The 23,876-nt window shown below is 38.8% G+C and overlaps 3 protein-coding genes and 2 long non-coding RNA genes across 6 annotated transcripts; 2 read left to right on the top strand and 3 right to left on the bottom strand.

The window, feature by feature from the left end:
* Positions 1-2,104: 2,104 nt before the first annotated feature.
* CG7557 (uncharacterized protein) lies at positions 2,105-3,523 on the bottom strand. 2 transcript variants are annotated; one of them, NM_168456.2, is made up of 3 exons: positions 3,173-3,523; positions 3,008-3,115; positions 2,105-2,944 (listed from the first exon to the last, which is right to left on the bottom strand). In NM_168456.2, the coding sequence occupies exons 1-3, from the start codon at positions 3,383-3,385 to the stop codon at positions 2,255-2,257; spliced, it is 1,011 nt and encodes a 336-aa protein (NP_729701.1). In that variant the 5' UTR covers positions 3,386-3,523; the 3' UTR covers positions 2,105-2,254. The 2 variants fall into 2 exon arrangements, with proteins under 2 accessions (NP_729701.1, NP_648464.1); NM_140207.3 differs by having other exon boundaries at positions 3,008-3,523.
* A 56-nt stretch (positions 3,524-3,579) lies between these two features.
* On the top strand, positions 3,580-4,212 carry lncRNA:CR44549 (long non-coding RNA:CR44549). Its single transcript, NR_124892.1, has one exon. It is a non-coding gene; the product is annotated as a long non-coding RNA:CR44549 (long non-coding RNA).
* An 8,265-nt stretch (positions 4,213-12,477) lies between these two features.
* On the bottom strand, positions 12,478-13,034 carry lncRNA:CR44548 (long non-coding RNA:CR44548). Its single transcript, NR_124891.1, has one exon. It is a non-coding gene; the product is annotated as a long non-coding RNA:CR44548 (long non-coding RNA).
* Positions 13,035-13,207: 173 nt separating this feature from the next.
* On the top strand, positions 13,208-13,989 carry CG6149 (uncharacterized protein). The gene has a single exon (NM_140206.3). It carries the CDS (start codon positions 13,223-13,225, stop codon positions 13,925-13,927), a length of 705 nt encoding a protein of 234 aa, NP_648463.2. The 5' UTR covers positions 13,208-13,222; the 3' UTR covers positions 13,928-13,989.
* Positions 13,990-22,288: 8,299 nt separating this feature from the next.
* CG7560 (uncharacterized protein) lies at positions 22,289-23,526 on the bottom strand. The gene is made up of 3 exons (NM_140205.2): positions 22,995-23,526; positions 22,830-22,930; positions 22,289-22,762 (listed from the first exon to the last, which is right to left on the bottom strand). The coding sequence occupies exons 1-3, from the start codon at positions 23,500-23,502 to the stop codon at positions 22,322-22,324; spliced, it is 1,050 nt and encodes a 349-aa protein (NP_648462.1). The 5' UTR covers positions 23,503-23,526; the 3' UTR covers positions 22,289-22,321.
* Positions 23,527-23,876: the final 350 nt, after the last annotated feature.

Below are 23,876 nucleotides of genomic sequence, written 5' to 3'. Positions count from 1 at the left end.
CGTATCTATTCTACACTCAGAAAAAATACAAGTTGCTATGAACGTGGTATGTTAATATTCTATTCATACAGTATTCGAATTCAATCTGCAGAAAAGGAAGTAATAACTAAATGCACATGTGGCTACCCTAGAATCACCAGAGTTCAATATTGTCTATTAACATGCTCAGCTAGTAAATCATTTAGTTTTGCCTTGATTTTCTTGACTGTAGGCCCAATCCCAATCTCAGTCGACGACTCTGTCTCCGTCGTCGTCGGCTTTTCTTTAATTTATTTTGTCTCCTCATGCAACGCGACTGCAATCGAAGCCAACTGAAGCTCACTGTCGAAGGCTAACAATGTCGGCTTGTTGCATTTCTTTAATTTATTTGAGTTGCGATTCATTTGCAGCACTTTGGGCGCTTTCGCATGTCTAGCTTTGTATTTTTTTTTTTGTTTTGTTGCAACCAAGGCTGCCATATTGGGTTGCACTTTAGTGGAACAATCGATCAACAGTACAGTGTTCGCCATTCGGTTCATCTACCCTGACCACACTGACCAATTTATGCAAACTCACTTTTGCCACCAATTAAAATTTGTTCGAAACTGAAACCATGAGCGCTACTATTGTTAGCAAACTTCAGACAATGGATGGTAGTCAGTTACAGAAATTTAAGAGATAGCTATATAAATATTTAACGAGAGACATTTTCTGAATTGATAGATGGGAAAATAGCTTTTTGACATTGTCCTTCGTTTTTTCCCCAAAAGTGGTATTTTCCGCCTAGCCAAAAACTAAATCAATCGGCGGATTATGTAACTGCAACGAAAACTAAAACCGCTCCGATGAATTGGCTGCTTACGTGACCAGTCGAATGTCTAAGGCAAAAAAAAAAAAAGAAAAAAAATAAGAAAAAACAGCAAAATATCAGATACAGACCTCCTCCCGGTTTTCCTACCCCTTTACCTGCAATTTTCCTCCGTCGAACTGCCACGAACTGTTGAGCAGTCGAATCTTATTTGATTATAACGCTGAACGTCGAGTTCGCTGGCCGTTCATGAACTACAAAAGCCGCTGGCTGCGTTTCGTTTAACGTTGCACTGCACTGAGAAAAATATATGTGACTTAAAGACATTGATAGTCAGCAGAAGTGACTTAATTACCAAAGCTTTTAATATAGGTATAAATATGAATAAAGACTACTTTCTAGAAAAATTAAAATATCTTTTATTCCCATAGAAATTAAATCAAGACATGCTAGTTTCGAGATAATTAACTGGAAGTACAGCATTTCACTTAAGTACACTATTTGTATTTATTTTGGTTGCAGTGCAACATGGCCTCGATGCGGTTGTTGGCTCTTGCTACCGCACTCACACTTTAGCACTCGCATCAAAGTATCTTTCGGATGCAAAGGCGAAACGCACTGCGCCGAAAACGTGTGCGTTTTGCATTGCAACAGAAGTTGATTGTAAGGCATAACCGACTGGGTAATTCCCTAAGCTGAACATCTTACAAAAATAAGTTTTTCAACATGTTTTATTTCAAAAGATAACTATTATTTGCCCAAAGTTAAAATTGTATTTATGTGCCTTATTGAATTACTTATATTTTCTATAATATGTATAATATAATATTCTACTATAATGGCATACCAAGTTTTTATATCTTTTTATGTTGCACATTATTTATTCTTCATCTAAAGTCAACTATATTCGGTAGAGAAGTGCACTCAAACTAGCAATTTGAAGGCAACGACATCGTTCGACGGCCTAGAAGTTTTGCTCGCCAAACAGAAAAAAATTGTTTAAAAATTCTACAAAAAAGCAAACACAAAACATGCTTTACAGCAATGCAATTTGGTGCTTGTTTGCTTTGCATTTTTCTCCCAGTTTTTGTTTTGATAAATGGGTGCAGTACTTTTATTTATGCATCTCGTGTGTGTCTCACGCTAAAATAATTATCTGCATTGCATTTCTGAGAGACATATATTTCAAAATTTGCAGGCGGGCTTGCAGAAAAGATTCTCGTTTGTAAAGCATTTTCAAATTGATATTGATTGGGTTCTTTAAATTAAAAACCATTGAAATGAAGAGCAAACTAATATTTAAGCATTCAACTCATTAAACGTTTAAGATCACTTTAATTTATTTCAATGCTATATGTTTATAAATATTTTATAGGTTAACAGAAACAGCATAAGTATACTACGCAAATATAAACAAAGGTATTAATGTCGCTGCGTGAGAGATGAGGTGCATACACGATATAAATTTTATGCATCTGTTCCATTTTGTAGTAACAGCAATCGCAGGCTCTTGCATCCTGAGCTGTGAACGGTCTTCATAGCTTCCTGAAGGATAAAGGATTCCTTCTTGCTGGTGAGAATACGGCGCTCCCTTTTCAATTCACTGGCCAGACAATCCAGAAGATCATCCTCATTGAAGAACCGAAAGTTCACGATGGTCGTCTCCGCCGGCAGTTCCTGCAGCAATTCGAACTGCTCCCAGTACAGATTTGTTTCCAGATTAAAGACGTAGACAACCAGGACCCTTTGATTCCCTTTCGGTTCGCCCTCCCGTTCCAATATCAATCGATTGTAGATGGGCACCAGTCCGTGATCACAGGTCGTCAGATTGTCGATGATCAGCAGATTCACACCGCATTCGGAAAGTCCATCGGCAAACTGCCGGATCAGTCGGAATTTACTCGCTTCATCCGACACTTGTGTGCTCCAGGAGTAGGAGTGAGCATTTCTTGGCCAGGGAAAACACCGACGTAGTGTTTCGGTCGCCAGAGTTTTTCCCACGCCCGGAGGTCCTAGTAGAGCCACCGACCGGAAACGCCCCGAACCGCTCAGCGCCCTTTCCATGCGAGACAGTGCCTGCTCCTGATTCAGAACCACCCTGCCCATATATCGAAAGATCCGTTCCAAGTTCAGAGCCTCGGGACTGCAGAAAGTATCCTGAGGTGGGTAGAATTATAGGCACATGATTTTATTTGAAGTAAACTGTATCAAAGTTCTTACTTTATTATGCACATACAAGTCTCCTGAGAGATAATCCTCCTGCTCCAAGCCAAGCAGTCTGAGGAAACCCAACCAAAGGCCTTCCTCACGTGGTGCGGGATAATCCATCTGCTCCGTGGATAACTTCATTCCAAGGAAGAACATCAGGACAACCCCCAGTGTTACCGTCGCCACGATGGAAAGTCCATGGAGGAGCTGTGATAGGCGGTTCGAACGCAATCGTTCACGGTAACGCTGGCAGCTGGTTCTCCGCAGGATGCCCCTTAGCCTGGGATCCTCCTCCTCATCCGAAAAGTCACCTCCATGGTGTTGCAGATACCGCCGGCGGTTCCATTGGCAATTTAGCTTAGAAGGCGGCATTGCAGTTTTCGGTTGCATTTGATTCGTCTAAACGCACTATGTTAATTTTATAAAATTACTTTTGACTGCAGCTCCAGAATTTGTTTAATGCTTTTTGTGTCTTTTGTGTGAGCAACAATATGAATTTAGTTTGACACATCTAATAGTATTGGATTTGTTGGCTAATTTTGACTGTTTAATCAAGGAACCCATTGAAAAATCCAAAGGAAAAACATTAAATTTACTGTGTTAGTTTTTTTTTATCTTTTAATTGTTGGGCATTTGGAAAAACCTGTATTCATTCTTATTGTTAATGGTTTAAATGTTAGAAATCTTTAATCTTCAACTGTTTCATACAATTTCTACCAATCAGTTGCAGACTCAATAACAGATTGTAAAAAGCGATTTGGAAGCGAACTCAGCGGATTGAAAGCGCTTACTCATCATTATCGGACATTGGCAATCAGCTGATTTGGAGCAGCAAAGACGATCATTACCATTACGCTGGTGATTAACCCCGCACCCAGACCCCAACTACAGTACAAACGGCAACTGGGCCATCATCATGGTTCGTTCGAAAGCAGCTGGAAGATCTAGCGATCGTGGTTACCAAACCAACCCAAACCGAACTGAACCGAGCCGAGGTAAGCCAAGCAGACCCAGTAGACTCACTAGACCCACCAGACCAATCCAAGCCAAGTCGAGAAGAGACAAGACAACCAGGGACAAGACAAAGCCGTGGACAGCCAGACAATCAGCCAGCCAAGCCAGGCAGCTATTTTGGTGCTTGGCAACAAACATGGCTCAAAATGTACGGGACACATCTCAGTAAGTATTCGTAAGTCGACAATAGGCAAAAATTGAGGAAGCCGTTAAATGCAATAGTCACTATCATATGCCCTTCTCTAAATTCATTGCATATAAATCTTAAGAAAATGTAAATATTAATTTAATAAATATTATTTATAAATTAATACTCAATAAATATTAATGCGATCTAAAGTACTAAATACATTTTGTTTTAAATATATTCCTTATCTAAAGAAATATATTCGCTATACTCAATATTTAAATATTCCTAAGATCAAAGCAGCTCTCCATTGAATTCTCAATGGGATGTAAGGGTATTCCATTAGTCGTGGCATTGCGAAGCGACTCCAACAAACATGTAAAAACTCAGTGCCGTAACGGTTTATGAAAATCAAGTTGGGCGACTTGCAAAAGTGTCTTCATAAATCAGTCAACGCTCTGGGTACGAGCGTCAGCTGTCAGGCGGAGATCACTTGGAGCTGTGGAGCTGTGGAGTTTTGTCTTGGTGCTGCGGTTCGGTTGGGTTCACCGGTAATTACTCCAAGCCCCCCCCCCCCAATCCCACACTCATTCGATGCCCCTCAATCGCAGTTTGGGTGCCATTATGCTCTCTACATGACGTGACACGGGGGAAAGCTTTTGGGCAGGGTAAGAGTTAGTTGGCTCTAGAAACCGACTTTTACCGCCGCCCAGTGATGTCGAATTTTAATGGCTATAAATCTAAACATTCTAGCCAAATTTAAAATAATAAAAAAATTTTAGCTTCCCAACAACTTGTATAATAATTACTTGTATAATAAATAAAAAATTTAAAAATATTTTAAAATTACTTCTTTTGGTTAACAGCAAGATGTATATGTAGATATTTATTTATTATTTTCAAATGGAATTCTCACACTTTAATAACAACACTAAAAGTAATCAGTTAAGAAACAACTATCTAACTATTTTTCAAATTTTAAAGTTAGAATGCCAACTCTATTGCGGATGGATAAAGAGGCATTCAGATGGGTTCGGGTCTTGCCATATGATTTTGACAGCCCATCTCTGAGTTGAAGTTGAGGTTGAAGATGGGTTTGGTTTTGGCCCGGTCTGGTTCGTCAGTCAGCTGCGCTGAGTCAGCTGTTATAATTGTTGGCAAAGCGATGAAGTTTTTTGCCAGTGAAACGCTGCTGGTGTATGAGTGAAACTTTATGGAAAATTACCAACTTCAATCGGCATTAGACAGTACCCATTGTGGATAAAGCATAAATTAAGTCACCCTCTTTTGGCTTTCTGTGTCGCTTATAAAATTTATTAAACAAATGAACCGTACTATGATGACTAGTAATATTTTTCATAAGTTTACCATATACATATGTATTGTAGATATAAGATATCCTATTCTATTATCCATCGAATTTCATAGTCTTTTCTCCAGAATCAGAAAACGTTACGCTTAAGTACTTCTTTTTAACCAGCAAGTCATACAAAATTTTCCATTCCAGCCATTTTAAACTATAACTACATATAAAAGTACATTTCTTCAGTCATTTGGCTAAGACCATAGTACTTTTGTAAGAATAGTTAAAGGAGGTATACTATACTATACTAAATATATACAGTAACTACTAAAATAATACCTAATAGATTTTATGAATTAAATGTAGTCACTAGAAATTTAAAATCTTGTCACTAAAAATATATTTTAGTCTTTGGAAGAGCTAAACCTTGTCGGCCAAGCTGAAACTTCAACCACTTTGCGTAGATACTTTTATTGTGTAAAAGCACCAACTTAATTTATCTATCAGCTTGTTTCGAAGACTAGCCAACTATTATGGGACATTTCGCTAAGAGATGCAGATCTGCGGATTGTCGGCTATTGTGCTGAAAATTGCAGGCGAAGAGGCCAAAACTGGCCAAACTGGTTGTTCGGAGGTTGGTTTTCAGTTTTTTTTTCATTCGTTTTTTTTTTTTTTGTTTTTGCCTTTAGTGTGGTGAGGCCCACTACTGGAGTTACACACACTCAATACCGCCCGTACACCCCAGGCACTCCCCTTTAGTTTTTTATATATATGTATATGTATGTATATATATATTTTTTATTTTTTTAACGCCTCGTCCGCTGCGTTGTTTACGTTTAGCTTGGATTTCTTCATTCCACGCTGGTTTGTTTTGATTTAAAAAAGGTTGGGCTAGAAAAACTGGATGGCCTGTTTGGTTGTTCTTGGGCTTAAGATATTTGGATATTGTTTTTGTGCTGTGCCTACGATTTTCCCCATACCCGCCAGCCCGACGTCTTTATCTGCGATGCTTTATTATTTCAAGTAGTACTACCGCTGGACTTGTTTGTTCATTCTGCTCTTTGTCCCACAAAGCACAGCGAATTCTCCTCGGTTCGCTGGGAAGAAACCGGGAACTTTCAGAGCTGCGGAGCAACCCATAGACTCCGAATCCGAATCCGAATCCGCTGTTTGCCTGCCTGCGTAATGAGTTGGGTTCCCATTTCTAGAGCCCTTTTAACCACTGGCCTATTTGGAACCCTTTTGCCTAATTGAAATTCATGGCAAGTTAATCCCAGCCGGCAGAAAGAGCACCTACGACTGTTGGCTATTTGCTATTTGCGCAGCTAGTTTTGGGCAGCTAGTAAAAAAGAAAAACGTAAAAAAGTTTTAATAATATTTCGTAACATTAATCATACTCCTAAGAGGGCTAGAAAATAATAATAATAATGTAACATTTTCAATGATACAATACTCGTGTGAATCGATTTTTAGTGTTTTTTTAAATGAATATTCCTGAATGGGGTACGAACAATGATCTTGTACAAACGATACAATCAAGTGCGTTCCATATGGAATGCGGAACCGAAAAATTTTGGGTCTTTTGGGGGAGGCTTTAATTACTTTGGGGAGATTAGGTCCCCTTCAAACACTTGTTATTTTCGAAAATGGTTCGATAGGGAGAAAGCATGAAAGAAATATCTGGAATCAAGTTGGAGGCAATGAATAAAACATTTTTAAAGTGTTCTCCATTATAAAGAGTTCACTCGAAGAATATGTAAGCCAATCTGTTGAAAAACTTGGTATTTCTTAAATATACATACATTAGTCTACAATTCTTCACTAATGTATGTATATATTTACAAAAATGTTTAAAATTTATTTATCAATTAAATATGAACTACTATGTTTTTTAAATATTTTTTTTGAAAATATGTAAGCTAACTAGACTAATGCAAATATTCGAGTCAGCCGAATACTTTATAAATTAATTAATTTGCAAAACCTTTTAATCAAAAAAAATAATATAAATATATTTTAAAGAAATATTTAACGAATCTATTTTTTTATATATAATTTTGCGCCCTGCACGTCGCCTAATGGCCCAGAGTTTGGCCGCTTAATTTAAGTCACAATGTTTAATAAAATCTATCATTTAGGGGCCTGTGTCTAATAAACAGTAGTTACATCATGCTCCGAATCGGAATCAAATGCAAATGTGTTGCCAGCTGCCTCATGGAAATCCATGAGGGATGTGGAGAGAATTGCTATAAGTGAAAACATATGGAAAACAGATCGGGAGTCAAAGATCAGATGCTACATTCGACGGCCAGATGGAAATGGGAGAAACTCAGCTATGTAGCTTCTATAGTTTTGTATTTTTTCTGTACCATACTATACTATGCAATATAACCTTTTTGCTGAAGCAAAATCTGGTTTTAAACTCCTTAAGCCAATGATTTAGTCCACAGACTCCTGAGATTTGTGTCCACTGCCACAGAACCATTTCGTTTTTCCAGCCTTGGGTTTTGTGTGAACTTATTAGCATAATGAGTAGAAATATTGCCCGAGCAGCACTCGCTTCGCTCTGGTTTATTTGACAACTTTTCCTAGTTCTTGGTTCACTGCCTGCGTTGGCCATTTGGCCTTATGTCCCTTTCATCTCCTTGGTCATTATGTTAATAAGCGAAAAGAAAAATGCTGTCGCCGCTGGGCGAGCACTCTTGAAACCCGTGCTGGAGCTGGAGTACAACCGAATGCCCAAGTGTCCTGATGGGGCGATAGGACAATATCCACCGATGGCCCCATAAAGTTTACTCTTGGCGAAAAATGTCGATTTGTTTTAATGCCACCCGGAACTGAGCGGACGGAAGGTGGAATGCCAGGGATGCTGAGATGCTTGGATGCTGGGATGTCGGCCATCAAGAGGGTATTACTTGCCGATGGCAACCGAGAAAGGGTGTAATGACCACCGGAGATGACGAACAGCTTGGCCATACAAATGAACATAATAATTTTGGCAGAGCCCATCAAAAGGTCACATTTGTTCTAGCAGTGTTTTCAGTTAGCAAAGAGCCAGTTCTTAAATAAATTACACTGTTTGTATAACAAGAAGATAAGTTGCTGTATTTCTAAGTTTGATGTATTTCTATATATTTAATACATGTTATTCACTGTATTGTTAGAAAGTACGTTTGGTTTAGTCCTTTACATTTATATGTATGTGCTTTATTATGTGTACTTTTTTATGGAATAGGTCCAAAAATAAACCCCGGGAACCTGCAAGTTTTTAAGGACTGTACACTGAAAGCCGGCAAACGGTGGGGTAAAGTGGAATGAATACGTAAATGGCGCCCAACGTGCCGCCTTAATGACAGCGATTAAAGTGCAGTGGTAGGCGGCAGTTGCCAGATGTATGTTCTACACTTAGAGAAATCCCCGTCTTCATTATATTTTATATAGCTAATTCAGAAGCATCTTGAATATGAGTTCCAATTATGAAACATAGAAAAAAATTTCTAAAAAAAAAAACAATTAAATTGAAATATGATTTTTTAAATGTTTAAGGCTAATATTTTTGTGCTAGTGAAATGGTGGACGAGTTGGAGGATGGGTCGGTGACACATTGTGCGATACATGAAAAACTCGTAAAGCAAAAAAGGAAACAATTACAAATGCTCGCACACACACACACACACACACACGCGTACACAAGAGTGCCCACCTACGTGTGTATTCAAATACAGGACCAAAGGATGCTGTGTGTTTTGGTGGGCTGGGTGCTCACATAGCGAAGTGAAGTGAGCGGTTCGCAGATGTTTGAAGGATTTCTATTACATTTTTGTTTTGTTCCTGCGATGTCGTGGCTGCTTTACTTGTATTTTTGTATTTCCCTTTTTGGTTTTCTCCGCTGTTCTGAAGAGTGAAATTGCTTCCGCCGCACTTAACGGTGCGCAGCACAACGCTGCCACCATCACGGATTTTCCATCCATCTGGCCCCGCAGCAGCTACAGTCCTTCTTCATTTGATGCCAAACATTTCCGCAGCTCGTCGCATAATTTAATGCAAATACTCTTACTTCGCCCCATTCCACAGATACGACTCAGTGTTGCCATTGGAAAACGTAGCTTAGAACCGAAGAAAACTTGGACAAAACGAAAGTAGCTTATTAAAATTATAAATAAGCTCTAAAAAAAAGTTTTCCATAACTAGCTATAACGAGCTATATGCTATTTATTAATATTGCCATAAAGCATTTCAAACTGTGTATCTTAATCTGAGTATGTGCTACTTGAAAGCTGTTTTCTTTTTGTTTCTAAGCCAGTACAACATAGTTAACGAAAGTAGTGGTATTTACATATAATAAATATAACTTTATAAAAACTAAGAAAATCTTAGTTCCTTTTCCTTAGCTAGAAAATAGCTAGGCTATTATCCCCGATTCAGAGCATGTCCCTTTGTAGGATTTTCCTTGTATCCTTCTCGTTTCTGGCATCACTGCGTGCGGCACTAAATATCGATTTTAATAGGAAAGCTGGATTTTTGTGCATCTTGCTGGTTGTTTGTCCTTGGGCTGACCTTTGCGAGCTGCATCCTGTAGCCGGCTTCTGGCCAGGTCCTTGAAGGGCTGCTGGAAAGCTCCTTGGACGGCGATGATTCTCAGTGCCAAACTAATTTAAGCTGCATGCCAATTTGCCTTGAGACATCGAATGTTTATTAAATGTCTGAAAGTAAATACAAAAATGTATGCAATAGTTATAGTGAAAATTTCCAACATTTTTTATGTATTTATTATGCCGAGCTTTAATTTTAATAATATCCTGTTGTTCCATGCTGGATTATTAAAGTGCCTTCCTTTTAGAGTAAATAAAATTTACGTAAGCTTTTCACCAATAGGAGGCATTGAATATTGGGGATTTATTTACATGCCACAAATGCGTATGCACATAATTTGCATGAATGTTACTACAAAATGATGTCCTGACTGCGGAATTAGGCGACATGTGCCGAGGGGAAAAAAACCGAAATTCAAATATTTCCAACCGAAATTTAAGTATGCGAGCTCGAATGCAAAAAAGGATAAGTCGAATTCGCTAAAAAATAAAAAAAAGAAAACAGAAACAAGGAAAAAGGGCTTATGGCGGATTTATTTGGCAACACACGTGTCTATGTAGTCGGCAAATCCCACAGTCTGGAAAGCATTTGCCTTCCCGATCAAAACCCAACATCATACAACTGAAAAGCAAACACAGGTTCACGCAATTCAAATATTACCGTGAGCTCTCTTAAAAGATACAAATTTGCAAAATACACACACAACAAAAATCGTAGGTGGGGTTTTTATGAAACATGAGGAAAAGGTAAACGAAGAGGAAAATTCAAAAAACACATCAAGTTATCCAATAAAATGTATATTTTCCGATGATTGTATGAAAAGTATTATAATGAACATATGCACATGTTTGTTATATTTTAGTTATCTGCTGCAGACACTAAACGAGTGGAAGTAAGTTTTGTCACATCTTTCTTTCTTTTATTTGTAGTTTAAATATTAATCATCCTTTATATTCGACATATATGTACATTTTCTCAAGCATAAGTGTGTTTGGCCATACAAGTGGATCAGCCAAGTTGCTCCCACAACCGATGGCATAGCAGCCATCGTGTAATTTCCCAGCCTACTTTTCCGCCAAAACGTTTTGCGTCTAATGAGTTTTCTACTTGCGGTTTCGGGGAAAATTTGCGCAAAAATGCGACTCTTTACATTTAAGTGCCGAAGGGGAATGGAAAATGGGTGGTTGGGTTGTTATGGGGCATCGTGGTTTTTACCTTGGTGGTGAGAAGTGAACAACAGGACCGTATGCGCTGTAAATGTTTTAGTGGTTACCGCGTTTAAGTCATTAGAGAAAATTCTTGGCGACCAGAAAAGGGTTGGGTGAACTTTGCTTCCAGAATTTGAATCTCAAAGTCGCTGAGCTAAATGTACGTACATATATTATGCGGCAGTTTTTGGCTGGCTTTGGAAATTTCAATAGAGGCGGCAAATGCTTTGGATTTAGTGTTTACAAAGCTTGTGAACAGTGAAAAGATGATCCAACATTAATTATGTACGAAACTGAAACTGTGAGGGGAAACAAAATAAGGAACTTTAACAATTTCTTTAGGTATTCCCTTTGAAAGTTTCTAAGAACATGCTTGATAACCTTTAAAATCTAGAGTGGAATATGTGGAGTATGTATACGTCCTTGAAATATATATAGTGTGTTTTTTATACGAAAATAAAAATGTGTCTGTAAAATTAATTAACCAACTTAAGTTGATTTAAACATGGTTTTCTTATTCTTATATTAAACAAAGTGATAAAACTCAATAGATTATTTATAGTGTAATTACACTCAATACACCTACAAACTCAGAGTTCATACAAGTGCTAACTAAACAGTCTGCAACATTCGGTCCTAAAGGGATTGATACATTTATTTGACTGCCAAATATTGTACACCCGTTTTTATGTGCGAAAATATCGGCCAGAAATGTCTGCCTATATTTAAATAACTCTGTCGCAATGACCGTAGCGAAACGTGTCCGACAACGGTTTTAAAAAATTAACAACATTGCTCCAATTAGTCTGGGCAGTGCGGATCATAATTGTATGGGCACACATCGTTCTTATATAGTATATACATATGTATATTTCGCAGGCATTCGAATATCCAAATTTGCGTCACGGCACTGAGTTTTTGCGACTCCTTTCGTTTTTAAATCCATTTGGTTATCACCATGGACAGACGCTTAAATTGAATTTATAAATAGTAACAGACCACTATTTAACTAATAGACTCAAATTCGAACAGCAAAGACTTACTAATCAAACAGATGTCGACTTACTTAAGAGCTAGTTTTTATCGATAAGTGAGCTGGATTTATTAAAAAACTAAAAAAAACCCAGCTAAAAGTCCTTGAAATTTTTACTTTTATTTTGCACTGCTAATAAGATATAATTTTGGGCTTCCTAGTTGATTCAGTATTCCGAGATATAATGTATATTTATAATTATTTACTAATATTTGTTAAATATAACTAATAATTATCAGGTCACTGTTAAACAAATAGTTTTACCTATTCTCGCTTTCGCCGTCAGATGGCTGAATCGAATTTGGCAAAAAGGTAATTTAACTATTTACGAATGGTTTTCGTCGGACATATGGTGGTGATGGGCCTGACTAATTATCCACTGAGATCTGCACGGCCGACAAAGGAAAACAAACAAATATTTACGGAACACACATCCATTTGATTGCCTGCGGTTGGTGGACCCTTCCTCTTCATTTTCATCGCAACATCTGGTCCTGAAATTGAAGGACCTCTGACCAAACGAATCAGCTGTGTCCAAGGTCGCACCCCTGTAGTTTTAACGGCAAACTCCCCATTTCCATTTGAGTCAATACTCATCGCCTTTTACCTTTCGGTTCCGCAGTGGGTCAATAATTAAACTAACGATGAAATTGATACGTTGTATATCCAAACTCACATTTATCTATAAGTTTTAGATACGGTATTTATGTGTTTCCTTCAAATAGTTGTTTGAGTAGATTACAAAACTAGAAACATGGTTGAAATTGTTATTTATTTGTTTCAATGGAACCTATTTAAACTTTCTCACCCAACTTGGTAAAAATTAGAGCTTATTTTGCATCACTATTCTAGCGAATCCGTTTCGGTCATAGGCTATTTCCCTATGCCGGATCGATTTGCACCACATTAGCATAGCTCCATCGACAAATGCGTTAGTATCTATCCGGAAATGGAGCGACTTAATTTGTCGAACAGGGCTCGCCTGTTTTTCCACCTGTCGGCCACCGTTCACCTGGGCTATGCCATTTACTTTGACTGTCGGTATGCCCAGTTGCCACAAGTGGCGGTGACCCTGCGCCTGGAGCCACCGATTGGTGGCAAGTTTAAGTACATGACGTTTCTGTGCGGCCTTTTGCAGTTGGGGTACTATACACTGGCGCTGACCTTTGACCTCCTCCGATTGAGATCTCTAAGGAAGCTGCGAGACTACATCTTCGCCACCTTTGCCGTACCTCTGGCCCTTACGGTGGGTCTCACCTTTTGGACACTCTTCGCCATCGATCGGGAAGTGATATATCCGGTGCTTTTGGACCTGGTCTATCCCAATTGGCTGAACCACACCATGCACACCTTCGTCGTAATCTATGCCTTTGTGGAGTTGGGTATTACACGACATCAATATCCGAAACGCAGTCGAGGATTCACTGGACTGGGTGCCTTCATGTTGGGATATCTGGTGTGGATACATATCGTTTGGTTCCGGACCGACATCTGGGTGTATCCCTTTCTGGGCGGCATCGCCTGGCAGCTGAGAGTAATTTTCTTTGTCCTTATCATGGTCCTCGGATTCATTTACTATCTCTTCGGCGAGCGAGTTAATAACGTCTTGTGGCAGCGATCTACTGGTGTCCACAGATGGATCGATTCCCATTGAAATGCACATTTGATAGTTTAAGGATAGGAACATAAATAAAGTATATAGGATATGCTTCTTATTAAATTAAATATGACTACTGTGGAAGTCAAGCTATGCAACTATTCAAATCGTACAAAAGGCGCAGTAATAAAACTAATATACATTTTTGTAGAAACCATAAAATTCAATTCGAAAGTAATAAAACATGTTTCCGGTACAAAGATCAATTGCAATATAAAAGTCGAAATCATCTAATTTTTCAACACACATAACGGAACCGGAAATCGCTCTGAATATATTATTTTGGTTTTCAAATGCGTTTATCATCGAAAAACCAGCTGCTAAGAAGCGGAATCCATATGGATTCGAACATATTCTCATTCAACTATATGATAGTCACGTGCGGAAATTACAGCTGCCAGCTGATTCTGGAAAACCGATCCATTGTTTTACTCAATCCTTTCAGCGGGAGGTTCCGGTTTGGCTAGGATGTGGGCTCCGATTTCGAATATTTCAGGACACCACTTGTGCCAATATTTCGAAAGTGATCTCCGGACAGCCGAAACTCAGAGAAGAAAGGCACAGTTTTTCATTGTTTGCTGCAAAGGCAGATGGGTAACAGCCCATTTCTGTCAATCACTCATTTGTGTTTTCTTAAGGCGGTCTGGTTGTAAACATTTCTATTCTTCCGGTTGTATGCCATTATTAGCAAATAACTAAATTATTGCTTTCTTACTTGCTTGTTAAAACAGTGTTGCCTGAATCGTAAAAATGCATGAAATTAGACTTAAAAATGTTAATATAGATGTTACTTCAACAAAAATCAACTAGAAATTCACTTAATGAATAAGCGTTTGATTGGAACTTTGGTAATCTCTACCTAAAGCGCAGATCATTTTGATGATTCAATTCTAGACCAGCAACATATGAAAAGGTTATTTGGACTACGAATTTATTAAAAAGGTTATAAACCTTTATACAATAATATTAACTGAGTCCGAACAGAAGCCGCATTGTTGACAAGCCGTTAAATTTCGATTAGCACACGCGAACAGCTGTTGAATTGTTTGATCAATTTTCGGGAGTAGCACGTTTGAAGATCGTTGATGCATACAAACCAAGGTCAACGACAGCTAAAAAAAAAAATCCGCCGAAAATGATGGCCAAAATGGTGACTAATAGTATGTGTATATATTTTAACAAAATTCGGGAGCCAATTAAAAGCTTAATAGCTTTCCCCAAATCGCACTAGGAATACTGCGGCAAAAGGAGCTCAATTGCATTGGCCGAGAACTGGCTTTAATTGCTGACTCCGCTGGGCAATGGGCCATTAAAACTAATTGGTCTGATTGATTGTACTCCTCGTGGTGCACAGAGAAACATTGCGAGAAACAATGGTCTCCATTCATATCAGAAAAAATATCATTTTCGAAAGTTTTCAGAAGGGCATTGGCATTGTTTAATACGATTTTTAAAAATATTAGAAGCAGTATGTAAGTACTCAGATGGCTTTTCTTTCAGTGCGGACTTCTCACATCAGTCATCGCATTCGCGTGCATTGTTTGTTGCTCCTTCACAATTTAATTTAATTAATGAGCGTGTGTATCAATTGGAGTGCAATTGTTTAATTACTTGTATCGTGTCTTGTTTTAGACGACGATTCTTGAGGTTCCCATCGGTTTGGTGCATTTGCCTGAATCTAGCATCTGGATATATTTTCAGTAAACTATCTTTAAGATAAAACTATCTTTCAAGATCCGGATTGGCCTAAGGTCACTTGTAAAACGATGAAGGCTTAGACTATTTTTCAAGCATGATGAATAAACTTTTAAGAATTACTAAAATAGTCTGATTAGTTTGATGTAACGTGGTCAAAATCGATTTTGCGTTCACACATGAGTGAATTTTAAGTTACCTATATTCATTCAAAAGTAGCCATACAATAATTACAATAAAGTACAATTCCCCAAATTGGTCAATTGATCGCCGCACGTTGTAGCAGACGTCACGTAGGCCATATCATATTGCAATGGGACACGTTGCTCTGATGTCGCCATTGAATGAACATATGAATATTAAGAAACCGTGACGTAGAACGGAAAATCGGACGACGACACGTGCGGTTCATAGGACGGCGGCGACGTCAAAGGAATCACCCTCCTTATAGCGACACATGTCCGGAAGGATCGATAGAGACACCAGGCGTCACTCCCAATCACCATGACGTGGGCGCCGCTGCCACACTCATCCAAAATTGAAATTGAAAATTAAAATTTAAATAAATTCAATTTCAAAAGCGGCATGAACTTAAAGCGTGATTGTAAATGAAACTGTTTGATTTTTAGATAGAATAATAAAATCTTTACAGAGTTTTATAAAAATATATGATATATTTGACAGATTGGTGTTCATCATCATCAACTGATCACTTTTGTTTGAGCCGAAAATTTGCTGGCATTTACAATCTTTTTTTGCTATTTGTTTTTTTTTTTTTTGTTTGCTTTTTTGTTTGCCTCCAGTGATAATTGTGGCTAAAGTTCGACTCTAGACTGTGGCCAGCCGATCTTCGATTCGAAATCGCTGTGGGCAATGGTGACTGTTGCCTGGTGACTGGTGAGTAACAGTACTTTCTGGCCTGGCCGGTGGTGCTGTGGCTCAGATAATCACCCATCCGCCGAACCTTCAACTCGCGTGCTGTCGCTGTTGCTGGGCGAGCGACAATCGAGAAACCGGTCGATGACTAATCATCAATCATGCGATGTTGTGAAAAGTGCCACGATCTGGCCTGCAATTGCACGGATCTCTATCTGATCGCTCTTTCGACCGATTTTTTATTGGCTTGTGAGAGCCGAAGATAAAATGCCCTATATTCGTTTTAAATGGGCTAGTCATTGGAGTATTTAGCCAAATATTCAGTGTATAATATCTGCATGGTATTCTTTTATAGTTTTATATTTATAAATCGTTTGCACAGTAAACTGATAGTATGAGTAATAACTTTTTATAGTTTCTATTGAAAGCTGTTTAAAAATACTAATTAAAATTTAAAATTTATTACTATGGAAACCATGATATCAGTTTTGCACACTTGTAATATAGCCAGTAATTTGCCATTAAAAATTCAACATCATTTAGCTATTCCATGTTGCCAATATTTCTCGTAGGGCATATGTTCGTTATTGACATGCTGTACAATTTTCTTTATTACAGACCGCCTTTTAATGCCAACATGGGCGTAACCACTATAAAATATATATTGGTAACATTTAAAGAAATTAAAGAGAATATGTTTAGCTCTAAAATCCCTGTTCATTGCCAACTTATCTTTGGAAGGCAACTTACTTATTTGAGAGACCCCTCCCCCCGCCCCCTTCTACGACCATGCATGGCAGTTCAACCGCAGCGGGTATAAAATCACACGGTGCCGTCAGTTTGTCTGGCGCGATTTTATTTTAGCGTTTGTTGCTGCCTTTTTTTTTGTTGTTGTATTTTTCTCTAGCACTTTTGCAGTTAGCTGTTGGCCGTGTAATTGCAGGCAAAAAGGCGGCACAAATGTCGTTTTGCCCCTCCATCCGAATGAAAACCCCCCCGCCTGGTGGCCCTAGAGATGTGCATGGCTTTCATTTGAAACCTATGTCAGTTTTTATAAGCTCGCGAAAAGAAAGAAAGAAAGGGTGTCCTCAAAATCCTTTAATTCCTGAAACTCCGACATTTATTAATATTGAATATGTAGCCATGTACTGAATGAGTTTATTCAATGTTTTGAAATGCAAATATTTACAAAAATTTAAAAAGATGTATGCTACTTAAATTCTGCTAGGAATTTCTTAAACTTATCTACTTTTATTATCTCCGTACGGATTTTGAATTCTAGTTACATCTCTAGGGTGCACCTTTTAATATTGTGTTGTTGTTAAGGGGAATATTATGGGGCTTACGTAAGCGCGCAAGGCGGCAAAATGAAATGAAATTACAATTTTATAATGGGCGATTCCCATCGCGATATTGAGCACCAAGCATTTTTTTCTGACTTGCAGTTTCCGCTTGAAATGGAATACTAAAAAATGTTAGTAATTTTTCAGAATTCAAGCGGCTTATTAAAACGAGCATCAAGGACATGCCCATATAAGCCCGGTACAATCGAATGATAGCATCAGTAAAACCAAATAATAAGTAAGTAAGTAAGCTGAATTAAAAGTTTGAAAAACGCTTTGTAAATCCAGAATATCCAAACTTTCTAAAATCGCTACCTTTACCATTTGTTGTCTGTGCACATATTGAAACTAATTATTTTGGCAAAAGCAGCTGCTGTACTGGCTGCACAGCCATCTCGAGATTTAAACCAAAACGAAAGCTATAATATGGCAATCAGTGGTGGCAACGGGTGCGAATTGCGTCAGAGACTGTGTGAAAAGCTAATGGACGATCCGAATGCCAAATTCAATTTACGATTCGCAAGTTCGGACGAGATTTCCTCTTCACTCATTTCGATTTCAGTGCAGCTTCCGATTTGGCCTGCCGCCTGCGGTTTATGTTTGCCAATTCTGCGGACGTCTTTCACTTGCCGCATCTCTTTTACCAATTCCGCCGCTGACAGGCCACACACAAGTCTGCCCCCTTTCATATCGTATATGTATGTATACATAGAAGCAAGTATCTTTGCATCCGACTATCTGACTATCCGTGAAATGCAGCAGAGCAACGCAGATGAGAAAAAAAAAGATCAAAAGGCACACTGCAATCGTGTTCTGGTTGCCTTCAAAACTATGTAAGTGGGGCATATTGGGCTGTATGAAATGGTAATTCATGCGAATGTTGGCTATGTATGTCTTAAGCTTGTCATTAAGTTTTTGGACCTCATTTGTATTTTAGTGAGTTCTTAGTATTGTGTAGGTAAAATCGAAATGTTTCATGCTTTCACACACTAATTTCTTGCATTGGCAGGTAATTAAGATATTCTTTAGAAATGTGAAAGCAATGGCCTTCACCTTGTGTTTCCACGGTATATCCTAATTGATATTATAGGATCGCATTCGGGGGCTGCTTACGTAGCTTGTTGATGTTTTCGTAGCTGACTCTTCGTTGACGTTTGTTTATAATTTGCGTAGCGCTTCGATTTTATTATTTCTGTTGCTTCCTTCTGAAAATAATCATTTTATTTTTGATCGCTCTTGAGTCTGGCCATAAATTATACCGCCAAACGGAACATGTGTGCGTGTCTCGTTCCCCAGAAGGTAAATATTGCCCCCAGAATCTCCACACTTTTATGCCGGACAAGTGCCGGTACATATGTACATATGGTATGTACATACAAACATAAATATAAATACTTGTGTATCTATCTAGTTAAGTTTCTTTTGAAATTGTATTTATTTTAAAGTAAAACAAATATGAGTAGATAAGAGTTATTTGTGATTAGGCATAGGTATTTTTAAAAATTTTTATTACGCCATAGCTAAATTATGGAGTTAATAAACCGCTAAATTAAGCTAACTTAAATTTTCCGCATGGCAACTGACGTTGAGTCCGCAGATAAACCCGATTTTCCAGAGTCTCATTACTCGGCGTTCGTGTGTGTGCGGCACTTTCCTTATGTTGGTCTTGCTGCAATTTAATTAAAAATTGTTACAATTTGCCATAAATTTTGCCTAAGCTTTTCGCCTCTGCATGCGTTCAGTTCGTGTATCTGCAAATGTATCTGTATCTGTATCTACGAATGCGAATTTAGTGCGCACACGTACACGCACACGGTGTATGCAAATTGCGGTGGGGCAGGTCGCAAATTAGCAATGTTGCCGTTGCAGCCAATATATCGCTTCTAGTGCAAAACAAGCACAATGTTCAAGACAATGTCTGCGGCACACTAAAACATAAATATATAACAGTGACTAATGGTCAAAGGTCATGTAACAAAACTTCTGTAGTCTTTAAATAATATTATTTAATTTTGTAAATTATTTGAAATGACGAAAGAGTTTAATAGTATACATAGTTTATTTTTATATAATTTTAAATTAATGTTAATACAGTTTTTTAATTGGTGCTCTTCAGAATTGTAGAATCGTGGTACATGTACTTTTCGTTTTATTCGACTCTACTCTCTTTACTTCGCTCTTGAGCGATCTTCACGCCAATTTAAGAGCAATTGAGTGGAAATTGTTGCTCTCTTTTTTTTCAATTTTTTGACACTCTTGAGCTTGCCGCGATCACTCAAGAGAAAGCTGATCTCTTAGTTCTCAGCGCTCGAGAACTATGTCTATGTGATTGTGATGAAATTTGTGATTATTTTTAAAAAATTTAACTCAGTTCGTCCAGCTGATCGCTGCTGCTTTCTCTGCCGCTAGCTCTGCCCGCTGCGACTGCGGCAGAGAAACGTGACCATCCGGTTTTTATTTATTTTTATTTATGGCTATTTCTTCTCGAATTTGTATAGAAGTATAACAAACTACAGTAAGGAAATTTTATAATACACTAGACTCGACTGATTCAAAAATTTTGTTATATTTATTTTAAATTAAGATATAGATTGGAGTGCAAGAAATATAAGATATCTCATAGTCGAAGCAAATTTCAACCAAATTTCCATTGCTGGCAATCTTTTTCGCTGCCTTTGCTTGCTGATCTTTTGCTTTTCTTCCGCTGCGAGCACACACCGATTTATAGGCTCGCTGTTTGGTTTCATTTATCGTAGATTTCCCCATTTTACGCTTATTTGTTTTGAAATAAAATTAAACGACGCATGGCAAATCAAGAAACGGCCAAACAAAAGGGGGCCAAGAAAAGGCAAACAAATGAGCCGCACAAATTGCATTTCACCGATCGATCGGAGCGTATTCCCCAGATACACTTGTGCTTGCCGCAAACAGTGGGGCAGTTGCAAGCAAAATTAACGGCACTTTTTGTCTATAAAAAGTATTAAAAAAAAGAAAAATATATATAAATACTCTAAAATAATCGAAAATTTGAAAATAAATATATTGTTAACAAGTAACATAGTAAACCTAGTCAACATAGTAAAATAGTAAACAAGTAAACCATATACTACACTCGTATACTATTATCTGTATTATAGCATATTAAGTATTGCAAACCACCTTACAATGTATGTATGTACACAATCGTAGGACTTTCTTTAAAGCACTCGCCAAATTTAAAGTTCAAATCGCACAGAAAGCCGGCATAACGAACCGAAAATCCCAAGAGTTACGTTGACTGACAGACATGGCGTATGCGCAATGTGCGCATTGTCCATTCTAACGGCGTCATTTGTTTGGCTTAATTGCCGATAAATAATTGCAAAGCGGAGTTACAACCCCCCATCCCCCCGCCACAACAGCGCGGGCACCGAGAAACTCAATCCAAAAGCCGGAAGAAAAGGAAGGAAATTCGCATTCGCAAATCATTTTTCAGGCCCAGTCGACAGCTGCGAAAATAAGCGAAAATAAGAAGCAAGCGTCGGATTTGAAGCGGTGGCAGCACAACCTTTTAGCCCCGATTCCATCTGAGTGTCATCTGGGGCCCCCTCGGTGAAAGTCAACCCCTTGGTGGTGCACTGAGAAAGATCAGGTAGTTCTAAGCTGAAATTCCCATACAAATTGCGTACCCATTTCCAAAAATATTTGGTTACTGTTCAAAGCGACTTTAAATCTTTTTAAAATGCTAACGAAGTTCGTTGTGTATTTCCAATAAAATTTATTTTTATATTATATATATTACTTATTATTACTTATTATATATTACTTATATATTATATTGCAATTATTTTTCTACGTGTGGCCGCTAACACTTATCCCTTCTCCATGGCCGATCAACCGCAAGTTACAAATGTCAAATGCTGCTTTTGTCAAGAAGGACCTTTCAGTGCGTCTTTGTGCGGGGGGGGGGGGGGGTAGGAGGAGGAGGAGGGGCGTCAACCCCCTGATTTCAAATGGCAAGTCCCGATGGAAGGTGCGATGACGCAACAGTTCTATTATTCCGGATGAGAACCATCAAGAAATATCTACGCATTTCTTGGTCTGCGATTTGAAGCGCCTGTCACATTGACTGACGTTGATGACGCACCGGAGCTGCAAAATTTCGCATATGAAAGATGAAAGGGATGGAGGTGGTAAAGGGTTTCCCAATCCATTCATCACACTCCGTTTTTGGCCAGCTGCAGACCGAACACTGGTCATTAGGTATGTCAGTCACATCATTGGTTATTGTTCCACTGCAGCTTGTAAATGGTCAAGCCAAAAGGGGTGGCACGCACTCTTTGGATCTGGAAGCTGCGCAGATCCTGGTAAATTGCTCACCAAGTCACACTCTGGGGATTTTGATTTAAAAACAGAGAGCTCTAAGAGAACTCCATGAACACAGATACAAGAATCGCAAATATTTATCAAATTAATTTTATTAGCTTCTGACATATGATCACTTTTCGTAGCCTTTCTTATCCTTTTCAGAATCCTTTAACAGATCCAGATCTCGAAGTTCTTGCAGCACAGCCTGGACGGACTTAAAGCGGTTGAGTGTGAAGAAGTGGAAGCCCCAAACCCCCACATCGGCATCCAAAACATTACGAATCGTTCGGACGGTGAGGCTAACAAAGAACCTTCTTATCAGATCTTGGTCAGACTTCATATCCTTCATATGGGCACTATGCAGCTGATCGAGTTGCTCTCGCAAATCATCTGGCAGATGGACGCCGGTTATTTGCTCGATCATTGAGTAGGAGCGAAAGGATTCATGCGACATCAGTCCCACAACAATGGGTACCGAGATTCCAGCTGCTCGACAGTCCTTCACAAATTGCACTATGACCTCGGGACGGTAGCATAACTGTGTGATAATGCAATCTGCTCCAGCATCAATCTATTCAAATATATAAAATGACACTATAAAATATGTAATTTGTATATGTGCACAAATAACAACGCACCTTTGCCTTTAGAAACTCCATGTTCTTAGCTGAATTTTGTGGTATGTCGCCTAAACTAGTGTATCCCTCTGGATATCCACCCACACAGACTGATATTGTTTCTGGTTCGAGTGTAAGAGTGATTTTAGAGTATATTTAGTGATAAATAATTAATAATTAACTTACCACCCCTCTGCCGTATCGATTGCTCCACCATGGGGTAGCTAATCGAGAAATCCTGATCCTCGTGAACTCGATCCCCTCGAACGGCCAAAAGACTGCTAAAGTTGAGGGCCAAAAACTGATCCAGTCGCTGCCTACTCATTCGATAGGCGGACACATGGGGCAGCACGGGAATGCGTGTGGCCAGGTGTTGGGCCATCTGAAGGCTCTCCACCTGACCCACTGGCTCCACGTCCCAGTACCGCTGACTCAGCCAAACGAAGCTCACGAAGGTGGGCAGGAGCGGCAGGAAGTGATTAAAGTCCAGGCAGGTTGGCCGGCCACTCGGATCGCTGGCCATCACCTCGATGCCGTAGAAGAGGCGATGTTGGGCTGTTCGCTCCGCCACGAGCGTTCCTATCCGCTGCTTCGTCACTACGGATTCATTTTGATCGGGGGCAAAGGTCACGCAGGGAATGTAGGAGGCAGCACCAGGCGACGAACCACCGGCGGGCACTTGAATCGCATGCATTGATTTGGAACCACGCTCGCTCAACGGCAGATCAACTAAAACTGCCGGCTGTTGTCATTTGCCAGGCGGGTTATCACCGATCATCAATCTATCTCAATAAATACGAGCAAAGTTTCGAACAGATACGAAACTACTGGATTCGTTGAGCGAATCTGGGAATACCCTTTTCTTCAGTTCATTAGTGATTTGACAATGGTTAATTACTAATATCATAATTTCCAATTCACTTAATATGCTATGCTAAGAGTTACAAATTTATTTTGTTTCTTTACGTATAACAAGTACTAATGGATTTTCTTTTAAGAAATTACACTAATTTTTATTGAAATAGAAAAGTTTCAGTATTAATGGTAGATTTGGAATATTCCACATAA

The sequence above is a fragment of the Drosophila melanogaster genome, chromosome 3L (assembly GCF_000001215.4).
Source record: "Drosophila melanogaster chromosome 3L".
Lineage (NCBI taxonomy): Eukaryota > Metazoa > Arthropoda > Insecta > Diptera > Drosophilidae > Drosophila > Drosophila melanogaster.
This window is presented reverse-complemented; position numbering and strand designations above follow the sequence as displayed.

Excerpts from the sequence above, each read along its gene's own strand:
- CG6149 (NM_140206.3), top strand. The coding sequence starts at position 13,223 with ATGGAGCGACTTAATTTGTCGAACAGGGCTCGCCTGTTTTTCCACCTG.
- CG7557 (NM_140207.3), bottom strand. The coding sequence starts at position 3,385 with ATGCAACCGAAAACTGCAATGCCGCCTTCTAAGCTAAATTGCCAATGG. Across the intron at positions 2,945-3,007 it reads ACTTGTATGTGCATAATAAA|GATACTTTCTGCAGTCCCGA; the intron begins GTAAGAACTTTG and ends TACCCACCTCAG.
- CG7560 (NM_140205.2), bottom strand. The coding sequence starts at position 23,502 with ATGCATGCGATTCAAGTGCCCGCCGGTGGTTCGTCGCCTGGTGCTGCC. Across the intron at positions 22,931-22,994 it reads ATCGATACGGCAGAGGGGTG|AAACAATATCAGTCTGTGTG; the intron begins GTAAGTTAATTA and ends CACTCGAACCAG. Across the intron at positions 22,763-22,829 it reads TGGAGTTTCTAAAGGCAAAG|ATTGATGCTGGAGCAGATTG; the intron begins GTGCGTTGTTAT and ends ATATTTGAATAG.